Source organism: Melanaphis sacchari, unplaced genomic scaffold (genome assembly GCF_002803265.2).
Source record: "Melanaphis sacchari strain LSU unplaced genomic scaffold, SCAv2.0 Contig28_pilon_pilon, whole genome shotgun sequence".
In the NCBI taxonomy this organism is placed as follows: domain Eukaryota; kingdom Metazoa; phylum Arthropoda; class Insecta; order Hemiptera; family Aphididae; genus Melanaphis; species Melanaphis sacchari.
Window position 1 is genome coordinate 1602701 of NW_020271162.1, and position 11696 is coordinate 1614396.

The 11696-nt window shown below is 23.3% G+C and overlaps 2 protein-coding genes across 2 annotated transcripts; one reads left to right on the forward strand and one right to left on the reverse strand.

Moving 5' to 3' along the window:
- The first annotated feature begins 804 nt into the window (after nucleotides 1–804).
- On the forward strand, nucleotides 805–4050 carry LOC112595649 (cytochrome c oxidase subunit 5B, mitochondrial-like). Its single transcript, XM_025340931.1, has 3 exons — nucleotides 805–1077; nucleotides 2943–3016; nucleotides 3653–4050. The coding sequence occupies exons 1-3, from the start codon at nucleotides 975–977 to the stop codon at nucleotides 3866–3868; spliced, it is 393 nt and encodes a 130-aa protein (XP_025196716.1). The 5' UTR covers nucleotides 805–974; the 3' UTR covers nucleotides 3869–4050.
- A 372-nt stretch (nucleotides 4051–4422) lies between these two features.
- On the reverse strand, nucleotides 4423–11696 carry LOC112595650 (claspin-like). Its single transcript, XM_025340932.1, has 14 exons — nucleotides 11461–11696; nucleotides 10509–10708; nucleotides 9759–9907; nucleotides 8869–9171; nucleotides 8604–8738; nucleotides 8289–8521; nucleotides 8173–8222; nucleotides 7873–8109; nucleotides 7683–7801; nucleotides 7485–7621; nucleotides 7134–7226; nucleotides 6773–6979; nucleotides 6419–6649; nucleotides 4423–4711 (listed from the first exon to the last, which is right to left on the reverse strand). Exons 1-14 carry the CDS (start codon nucleotides 11461–11463, stop codon nucleotides 4568–4570), a joined length of 2241 nt encoding a protein of 746 aa, XP_025196717.1. The 5' UTR covers nucleotides 11464–11696; the 3' UTR covers nucleotides 4423–4567.

The following is an 11696-nucleotide window of genomic DNA, read 5'->3' on the forward strand; positions in this document are numbered from 1 at the left end:
CTGAACATCTACATTAATCTGTTTGCATGGTAATAAAAATTAATTGAAAATATAAATAAAAATGATGGGATAATAATATAAAATATTTATCATTTTAAATACTTAGAATAAAAAAAAAAAATTCAAATATTTTTCCAATCATTCTAAGCAAAATAAGAACAAGCTCTGAAAATTTGGTAACAATAAATTTACACTTTTTTCTGTGTCTACTAATGGGTTAAACGCATAGAATATTTTGCAAGAATAACTAACTATTTCGTTGGTAGATATTTTTATAATAATAATATCAACAATTAAAATAATATAATGTAATTTATTTTAACAATATTCATCCATGGGAAATGAACCTTAGAATAATAAAGATATTATTAATAATTAATGACTTGCTCTATGTTATGTAATATTGAAAGACCCGAACTTACATTAATTATTCTTCATTTTGAAACTTTTGACAAGTTTGACAACAAAGAAGTTTACGTGTCAACTAAACGTCTAAATGTTTATAGGAGATTTCGTATCACGGAGTTCGGAGTAAAACTTCAAATGTTCGTAATTGCTGTTCACAAATCTGACGCGAAATTATGAAATTAATAAACTAAATTTGATTAATAATAAAATACTATGTACGAGAAGGATAAGTTTTTACAGTAATTATTAATATATATATACCTAATTAAAAAATATTTACTTTCTTAAATTATTTTAATTTCTAATCACCCGCCGCGACGAAACATGTGATACTCTTATCAATCGTGTGCCCTGCTGATGTGCTGATGTTTTACTAGTTCTGTGGACTGCTGATAACGCATCGCCTGCTTTTCAATTTTTATTTTTTTTTTCACCATCTTCAGTAATCGGTACTTTTTGATTTTTATTCTTTTCATCATTCTTTGAATTGCGTTTGCCAATTGCGACTATTACCTATCTTCGTATCCGTCCATTCATTTAAAATTATATTCTGCTGTAGCTCAAAAATGAATTCCAAACTCTTAGCCTTGAGCTCGAAGATCATTTTTAAGAATTCAAGTAGAATGTTTTCTGTCTCGGCCGCAAAATTCACCAAAGTCAAGGATGAAGGTGAGTATTTAAAAATATACATTTTTTATTTTTCATTTTTAGTCCTAGTGTTTAAAATACGCCGTATTATAAATTTTTATCGATTTTATAATAGCAATTATTATAGCTATGAATCTTGATATTGTTTCAAATTTTTTATTTTGAAAACTATTATATGATGTCGGTAGCCTTTTTCATCAGTCTGTTAAGTGTCAAAAATAATTATTGAACATTTGATTTGTTGTAACCAATGAATCAAATCTTTTTTTTTATATATGTATACATGTATGTTATAATTTAATATAATATACTTTTATTAACTATGTTAAGGTCAACTGAAATGTAATCAATACTGTTTAGATAAGATATTAATGAATTTAATTTTTATTACTGCTAAGGTTGAGACGGTTGAGTAAGTTATATAATAACAATATTTCAACCATGTAGTGGTTTATCTAAAAAACTTGAAATTGTATATAATTTTGAATGATAGGTTTCTACCTGGCTTAATATAGAATATACATGTATAATAATTACATAATTAAAATGAACACATTTAAAATAAACATATTTAGGTAGGTAATATTTTTTTTATTTTTTTTTACAACAAAAAAAGACAATTTACAATTCATACTCATAATGAAATAAAATTGATAAAAAATGAAACATAACATGAAAAATGTATTATACTACTTATTAGTAATTAGGCCAATAAATCTTTATGCAATTTGTGTCTTGTACTAAGTGGTAGGTTTTATTAATTTGGAAAGGATATAACACTGTTAAGACTAATGGTTAGTTATATTTTTGGGAAGACTGTTTATTTATGTTCTAAGTATTAAGAAATTGAGTAATACGATAAAATTTAAGTGTATAGTAGGTTTGTGAGTTTATAATTGACTTGAATTAATTTATAAATAAAACAAATTGATGTATTGAACAAGTCATAGTAGCTTTTGACATATGGTTTGAAGTATTTTAAGTTGAAAGGCATTATTGGTGCAATTTAATATTTTCCAGAATTCGGTTGATTGCTATAGTTAAATATAAATTTTGGGTTGTCTTAGTTTTTATTGTAGATTTACATTGGTATTTTAATTTAAAGTTTTTTTCAGTCAGATTAGATTCATTGAATTTAATACAAAAATATGATTACAATAAGTTTTTGTGTTGCAAACAATTTTAGAAGCATTGATAATTGATATTGAACCATGTTGTAGCTTAATAGTTTTTAATCAATTTGGAAATAGAGGTCATTATAACTTTTTTGTATAGACATATTATTATCTCACAGAACAAAGATTTTGAGATGGAGTTACGAATAGTAATTTTAATAGGTGTTCTCTGGAGAGATATTATTGGTTTGTTGATTGTTGGTGAAAATTTTAGCATTTTAATGAGAGTCATCTCATAATAATTCAATACAATTATGATGCAGTTAACTCAAGTAATTAAAAATTTAGGTAAACTTTACTTAGGTTAAAGGTTACAAAACTCTTAAGTTTTTGACACAAAGTGTAGATTTTAAATCTGTGATTCATGTGCCAATATAGAAATAGAATAAATGTAAATATACAATAAACATATGAAATTAGAATAAACATAGTATTGACACAGCACTCACAAGATATATACCTAGTTAGTTATATAATTATTGGTAAAAAATTATACTATTTAATATATGACCATGAATAGTAAATTAATTAGATCCTTTTTTGTCATGTGTATGGTATGATTGTATGAAACTATGAAAAGTAACTCTAAATCATATAATACAACTAGATAAATAAAGTATAATTTTATTTAGTTTAATAAACATATTTAATTTTAAATTACTAAAATAATAAAAATAATACATTAATCATGGATTTGGTATATTTTTATAGGATTTCCTGATCCTTTGGATTTAGCTACTGGTATTGAAAAGAAAGAAATGCTTTTGCGTCTAGCTGGGAATGATGTAAGTTTTTTTAAATATGTTCTTTATTTTAGTCATTTTATTATATATTATCTTAACTAAAAAAAATGTTTAACTTAAAAATTTTACTTAAAATTCTATCGACTCTTAAAAATATCTATCTATAGTTAAAAATTTTAAATGTCGGGAAAAGAAAAAATACAAAATTACATGTTTGTCTATTAAAATTGTTTAAAGTAGATGATACATTATTAAGTTGAAATTATTAACAATTATTTTTAATTTACAACTTGGTCAAAAGTACTTAAAAAATGAATTGAGTGTTTGATTTTTTGAAAAAAGTGTTTTTCTTTTCTAAAAAGCAATTTATTTTCAGAAAAGGATTGTTCAGAAAATGCACTTTTTAATCAAAATGAATGTTTTTAAACACAAATTTTAAATAATTTAAATAGTAACAATGTATTTATTCATTTTTTAAGTGTAATATTAACTGTCTACTTCTATATATTAAAAAGAATAATTTCATTAAAATGTATTAATTAATTTTAATTCATAGTAAAAAAAATGTAATTTGTTTTTGTTTTTTATTGATTTTATTGTTTAATAATATCCTTAAAAAATCTACTGTCATACATTATGAATTATGTATACCATAATATTATTAATATTCTTTTATAGGATCCATACAATTTGAAAGCTATTAAACGCGGTGCGAGTACTTGTGATCAACCCACTTTAATTCCATCTGCCTTTGAAGCAAGAATTATTGGTTGCGTATGTGAAGAAGACTCATCTCATGTCAAATGGATGTGGCTACATTCAGGAGAACCAAAACGTTGTTTCTGTGGCCATTGGTATAAATTAGTTTTCAAAGAATCCCTTGTGTATGAATAAAAAATATTTGTTACCAGCATTTGTTTAGTCCTGTTCCAAATAATTTATTTTTTTTACCAATTAAATTTTTATAGTTGGTATAAAAAAATTTAATTTGGGATCAGTAACAGTTATTAATTGTTATTAAATTGTTTAGCTAAAATAAGGAAGACTTATAAAGAGAATAAAATTTTACAACAATATATTTTAGTATTATATATACTTAAAACTGTTTATATTGTTAATTTGACAAACTGTTATTTGTAGTTTTGCTAAAATAATTATGATTATAATTTTAAATTAAATACAGTTGTTTTATTATGTACACTATTGAGGTAATTATATCCTGTGTGAAAAACTAACATTTTAACAATTTGAAATTATTATTGCAACATATACTTGGTTCAACTAACAGTTAAGTTGAAATTTGATAATTCCAAACCCACACAGACAAATATATTATCAATTAAAAATAACAAAATTTCAATTTTATTAATATAAATAGTTGTAATTTATAAATTATATAAGGTATTATTATAAATTAGGTTAATATACCTAATGATTTATTTAAGTAAAAAAAAATTAATATAGTATAATACATTTTAAATTATCTTGAAATAATAAAAACATGAATAAACATGATCACATACAAAACTTAAGATGAAAACACCATCATAAACTTACTACTGTTTAAAAACAGAAAGGTAATCTACAGATTTATTAATCAAATTGTTTCAAGATACTATGCGATGATTTGTTGAGTTTGACTGTTTGCTGATTTTCTTCTGAACGAAGGTATGAAGTTGTTTTAACACTAATACATGTTTTATTAAGATTGATAGTAGTATCTGTTTTTTCTATTTTCTGAAAAGTAAAAAAAAAAATAATTTTGAAAATGTATAAAAACACATTATTAACTAATATTTTGGTCCGATTCATGAGATTCAGATAATATTTAGTCCAATCCACGTAATTTAAAAATATATTATTAAGCCAATTTTTAATTACCACAATTTTAACAAAAAGATTTAATTGATAGGGCTCATTTCATTTTAAAATATTATTCTTGATTAAATTTTATTTCTTTAAAAACAATATTTTTAATTTAATAACTACCAAATTAAATATGGAGCCAAGACATAACCCAAAAAATATTATACCTAAAAAAGAACAAATCGTTACTTTTAAATAATGGATTTTGTTAACAATATTATCCGTTAAACTAAATAACCTGTAATGCAAGATATATAGCAAACAGTAGTTTGAAAAATTTGGTTATTTTTAAATGTAACAAATGGGCACATTAACACATACCAAATAGAGCAACCGTTGAAGCAGAATAAATTGGCCAACAAATTAAAACAGTAACTATAAAAAGCACCTAAATCGAGATGAAGTAAAATATTATATGTACTGAACATTTTCACAATTAAGTTAATGCTAACTAATCAAAAAGAAATGCATTTAAATGAATGATAGACTTCTAACAAAAAAGAATAAGGTCTACTATACAACATTATTTATATTACAATACATGATAAACTATTTTTTTACATGTAATAGTGGGAAAAATAAGCCCAGCATAAATATATTTTTTAGTATGCAATGTCAGAGGCATATTTAAAATTTTGTAAGGAGAGATTTTTAAAATTATATAACCATCGCAAATTGTTTTCTTTAAATAAAAAATGGTAACAAAGATAATACACACATTTTTATGTAAGGTGCTAGTAGTATAAAATATTTATGATCTACCATGTACACATAAATTAACATTAATTAAACCATTAAATCAATCAATTATTAAATTTAAACAAAAATTACAGTAAAAGTTTGTAGGTACTCTAAGTCTTCAGTCAAACATTAAATATAAGTTAATGACAATCATTTGAGTAGTGCACTAGTGTGAATTTGCTATTATAAAGAGTAATAAGTTATGCAGAAATGAAAAAAAAAAATAATACAAAAAATCAATGATAAAAATAATTAATTTTTTAATGCTTTAATTTTATTTCTACCTGTATTCTATTGCATGATTGTAATTATTTAGAATTTCAAACAAAAATATATATTTGTATAAAACAATATTTGCTATTACTTAAAATATACCTGTTAATACCTATTAAGATTATATAATGTTTATCATGTACATGGATTTATGAGCTATAACCTAAAATACCAACCAAATACTTATATTAAAATATGGTTATTGACAATAATGATATTTGACGATATTTTATGACACAAAATTTTAATCATATTTAGCACTAAGCAGTGTAAGAAACAACTGAAATTGATAATAATATTTTAAATGCTTAATATGTCAATATTTAACATTATAATATAGAGTACCATTTTTGATAATTTTATTCTGTATTTCTAAAATATATTACCACTGTAAAATATACAATATTATACCCAAATCAGGATAAAAAAAAAAAAAAAAAAAAGATTAACAAGGAATCTATTTTTCATATCATCCTTGTAAATATGCCACTGTTATATTAACTAGATAAACAAAAATATATAATAAATAAAATAATGAAAGAACCCTAAATAAATAATACAGACCATTAAATCACCATCATTTTCATATTTTTTGTCATTTCTCATTAAATATGCAAATGGATTACTAGTAGCAGTAGCTGTGATTGTATTTAATGACTTTATATCATTCTTTTCTTCATATTTTTTAGGATTTGTTCCATCGTTATTAGTTATTTTTTTATTTACAAACAGCAATGTATTAGTTAACTTGTCACCATTACGTTTCATAAATGATCCTTTTATACATTTATTATGCTGTAAAATATTAATGATTTATAAAAAAACAAATACTGTTACTAATTATTAAATAATAGACCAAGTATTCATATTGTATCATTTTAATTTAACTTAAGATTTTAACTAATAAATAGATCTTACTTTTGATGAAATTATATTTACAACTTGGGGATCAACAAAATCATTGGTTTTAATTTTATTTGTTTCAATTGTAATGGTAGAGTTGGTACTTAAATTTTGGCTATTTGGATCAGTTTCATCATGTTCATTTAACTGTGTTGATTCATTACTTTTTTCATCATCAAATGTTTTTGATATTAATCTATTTTTGCCATTTAGATACTTAACCTGAGATAATAAAATTAAAAAAAAATATATATATATATATATATATATTTGATTGATTAACTTAATCATGTATAAGATAGGCCACATAACTAAATAACTTGGAAATATGGTGGCTTATCTCGTATAAAATATGATAAAAGAATACAATACATACAACATGGGTTTTTTTCACAACTGATACAGACGTTTGTAAAATATTACTCGATTCTTCGTCTTCATTGCTTTCCTCATCAGAATATTTATTTTTCTGGAAAAAAAGTTAAATATATATTATAAATTTACTCATCAATATTTATTTATTTTTTATTAAGGCATGTCATTGATTTTGCTAATAATACATAATATTATTTTTCAAAGTAAAATTGTAAAAATTTAAACAGAACTATTACATTTAACAAATCTATATAATATATAAATTGTATTGGGTAGATCTAATATTTTACATTGCATATACATTTGAATATGTTAAATCATCGTTATGAATTATGTAAATATTAATAGTTACTTCTGATAAATAAGATTCACGTTTAAAACGTTCTTTTCTCCACTGTTCTGTTTTTTCGTCATCACTTAATACGTCATCTTCATTATCATCTTCATTGTCAGAAAACAAAGGTTTCTTAAAAGCAGCATCATCTTGATCTATGTAGGAATCAAATTATATTATATGTAAAGGAATTGCATTTATAAATTGAAATCTAACCAGCATCATCCCATTGAAATTTTCTTTTTCGGTTAGAATCTGAATACAATTCTCCATCTTCAAGAAGCATTTCTTTGAGTGCAGTTACTTGCTGGTTATCATCGTCCAAAAGCTGCCGCCTAAGTTTAGTTTAAGAAAAATAATTTAAGCCAAATGATAATTAGATTTAAAAATATATTTGTAAACATACATATATATCTTGTCTAATCCATCCTTAACAAGACTTTCATCTAGCTTATCTTTGTCACCTTCTTCTTCTTCTAATTTGTCATTCAAACCAACTAATTTGTCTTCATCATCAGAACTCCAGTCTGATTCAGATAATTCTGCTTCATCGTCAAAATAATCTTTAGCTGAAACTAGTTTGAGAGATACATCATCATCATCAGCGTCATCTTCATTTGTGATGTCAGCATCATTTATTGGACTAAAACAATATATATTACTCACAAACTATACTTAAAAAATAATTTATAATTATTTAATTTACACTTCAGAATCAAAATTATCTTCAAAATCATCTACTTCTTCATTATCTTCCTATAAATACAAATACAATTTATAATTAGCTAATGACATAAATAAAATAAAAGGTAAGTATGAAACCTTAGCATCCAATTGTTGGGATTGGGATTGAAATTGTCCAGAACATAAACCCAATAGTTGTTGTGTAGATACAATAGGTTCAGACTCGTTAAATAAAGGTGATGAATTATTTGATATTAAATTAATTTCTGTATTTGAATCATTTTCATTTGTACAGTTCATTTCATCATCACTGCTTTCTGATAACAAAATTGCTCTATGTTTCTTTTTTTTAGGAAATTCAATATCACGGTCTAAAGGAAGAAATATAAGTACTGTTTTACAAAACGAAACAATATTGCTAAAAATTAAAAATTTTTAAATCAACTATATTACCTTCTTCATCTCCTGATTCATTGATAAAACTAGGAAAATTATCTTCATCGCCTGAACTACAATCTAATTCAGACAATTCAGCTTCATCATCAATGAATGTTTTAACAATATTCTTTTTTAATTCATCTTCGGAGTCTATAATATTATAAAGGTTAAAAAATAACTTACTTTTTATATTCTAATAATTTTTAATTTGTCACATACCTTCCTAAAATAACAAAAAATTACAAATTAATATTAAATCAACAATTTTAACATTTTATACCTTCCTCTGATTTATCATCTTCAATGAAAGGTTCTTCAGAACACAAATTTTTCCCTTGCCTGAAGTTATTTTCATCATCATCATCATCATCATCATCAGTTCCTTCATTTTCATCATCATCGTTCGCTTCATTTTTATCATCGCCAATTGCTTTATTATCATCAATTGATTCATCTTCACTATTATTAATTGCTTCATCATCAGATGATAATTCACTAGCTACAACTGAGTTGTCGTCATAATTTTCTTCATCATCATTAAATTCAGATAAACTATTATTATGGTTTTCATTAAGAGTACATTCTGTTTAATACAACAAATAAAATACTATTACAATATTAACATCGCATATAGGCAATAGGTACATGCAATAGGCAGATAGGTAGGGTATTATTTAATAGATCAGCGTTTCTTTAACTTTTTTATCTGTGGAACCTCTACTTTTTTTAGGATTATTTACTTTTATTTACAGTGAAAATTATAATTATTTCATACTGTAACAAATATTTAATTCAAAAAATATATTAAAATAAAAATAAAAATAATAATAATTGTATTATAATGATTTAATATTTAATTAGACTACATTTTAAATTTAATAAGATAAGTGGTATTGCTTTTTATTATTACAATTAATATTCTTAATGTCAGGCTTTATTGATGAAAATTGTTTCCTCCCATTAGCCACTACTAAGTTAGATATTTTAACACAATTTTCTTGAAAATTTTGAAAAAATTACTTAAGCTCCTAGGAACCCTGAAATGATCTCCACAAACCACAGTTTAAGAAAAGCTATTATAGATAACTTTTAGTTTTAATTTAAACGATGAATTAAATTAAATATACCATATAGTTAGTTTATTATTAATAATAATATTTAATTTCAAACCTTTATCAAAGTTGTTATCATTTAAAGAAAAATGATTTTCTGCTTGAGAATTACTATTATTCAAAGATGCTTTGTCATTGTTTTCTTCTTGAACACTGTCTTCATTGTAAAATTTTTCTACAGTTTGTTCTTTACTTTCTATCAATTCCCTAAATTTATATTTATAAATAAATGATGAATAACAAAATAAGTTATTTGCTAATATATTTATTGTGTAAAGATAATTTAATTGTAACTTGTAAAGATCATAGATATGATTATAAAATTATATTTCACATTAAAATTAAAAATGTTATTAATTCTAGCCTCATCAAAAAAATAAGATGAAATTTACATAAAATTAATGAAGTTTAACTAATAAACAGTAATTTCTAAAAAACTTTTAAATTTATAATTTTATAATTTACACACACACAAAAAAAAAAATTTTTAGTTGAATAAAAATCGCCACAATTATGTATCATTTTGTTACATCTATGTAATTTATCAATAATTAAAAATTACATTTTGAAATTTAACAACAGCTTCCAACAATAATTATAATTCATATAGTACCAAACAACCAGACAATTGCACGTGGTCAGGAATAGTTAAAAAAACATTCATTTCCAAACACCATATTAAATTTTATTACATTCTAAAACTAATAAAAGTAAATATCTTTAAATACTTTAAGTCTAATGTAAAAATTACATTCTATAATTTAAGCACTAATTATTCATTGAATCATACATTTTTAATTTTACTTACCATGCTTTGTGAAGTAATTTTTTGGAACCCGTTAAAGATGGTTGATACTGAGTTGATATTTTTTGTCTATTAAGAAAGTCTTTTAATGACTTTTGTTTTGGTTTATGATATGGTAAGCGTACATGACTATCACTGATTAGTCGTTGAGTTTCTCTGCTTATATCATCTATATTTGTTTTTTTACTATTATTTGATGACTTCTAAAAATCAAATGTAAATTTAAGCGTAAAATATAAATTAAGAAAAGGTAAAAATTAAAATAAATTGAAAATTTATAGTTAATAGTTTACACATAGAATTGTTAATTTTAGTATGAGTGATTTAATCTTTTATCAAATTTAATGTTAAAAACATATGTAAATTCATTAAACTATTCAGACTATTAAGATTTTACATGAATAAAGTTTGTTATTACACACTTGTAAGATCAAGACAAAAATTATTAAGTATGAATATAGCATCCTGTTAATGAATATTAAATTATAAGTCCACAAAAATAAATTATTTTTTAACAACTTAAGTTACTGTCATATTTAATTTTAAAACCTTACATCAATGTACATAATTTTTATTAGAAATTAAAAGAAGGTTCTGACACAAAACAAACTATAATGTGACTTTTGGACAATCAGTATTAATGATAGTATACCTATTCTTTAAGTAGTCGGTACAGATTAGTATCAATACTCAGTTGTTTTAACATTTGACTACAAAACAATTCAAGACAAATTAGTAGGTATCTGAAATACTATCGATAATAGTTAACATATCTTACAATATGTGTATCATAACATTATATAAGGGAAATAAAAAATATCATATATATTTTGAATTTTATATTGCACTCAAACACAATGCTATGGAAGATTTGTATAGAAACCAAACAAAAACGAATAGTTAAACTATTTTGTCACGTATACAATAACATAAAATCGACTGTATGTATGCTTACCATAATTCTAGACTACAAGTTACAATTCAATTTATAGAAAACCGATATTGTTGGAATTCAATAATTTGGAAATGTTGACATCAGTTAAATACACAAACTACGCGGATAATGTGCACTACGTGTTAAATATTAAATTTACCGTTAATCGGCCATCGTATTGAAATTCGAAATATTTGCAAGATGCAAATTGAGTTTTAATAAAGTATTGAAATAATCCAGTTACGTGAATAATAGTT

Bases quoted from the DNA above. Each gene is read 5' to 3' on its own strand.
- LOC112595649 (XM_025340931.1), top strand. From the start codon at position 975: ATGAATTCCAAACTCTTAGCCTTGAGCTCGAAGATCATTTTTAAGAAT. The intron at 1,078-2,942 runs GTGAGTATTTAA...ATATTTTTATAG, and splicing joins CACCAAAGTCAAGGATGAAG to GATTTCCTGATCCTTTGGAT. The intron at 3,017-3,652 runs GTAAGTTTTTTT...ATTCTTTTATAG, and splicing joins TGCGTCTAGCTGGGAATGAT to GATCCATACAATTTGAAAGC.
- LOC112595650 (XM_025340932.1), bottom strand. The intron at 8,522-8,603 runs GTAATATAGTTG...TTCTTCCTTTAG, and splicing joins TGAATCAGGAGATGAAGAAG to ACCGTGATATTGAATTTCCT. The intron at 7,802-7,872 runs GTATGTTTACAA...AACTAAACTTAG, and splicing joins GGATTAGACAAGATATATAT to GCGGCAGCTTTTGGACGATG.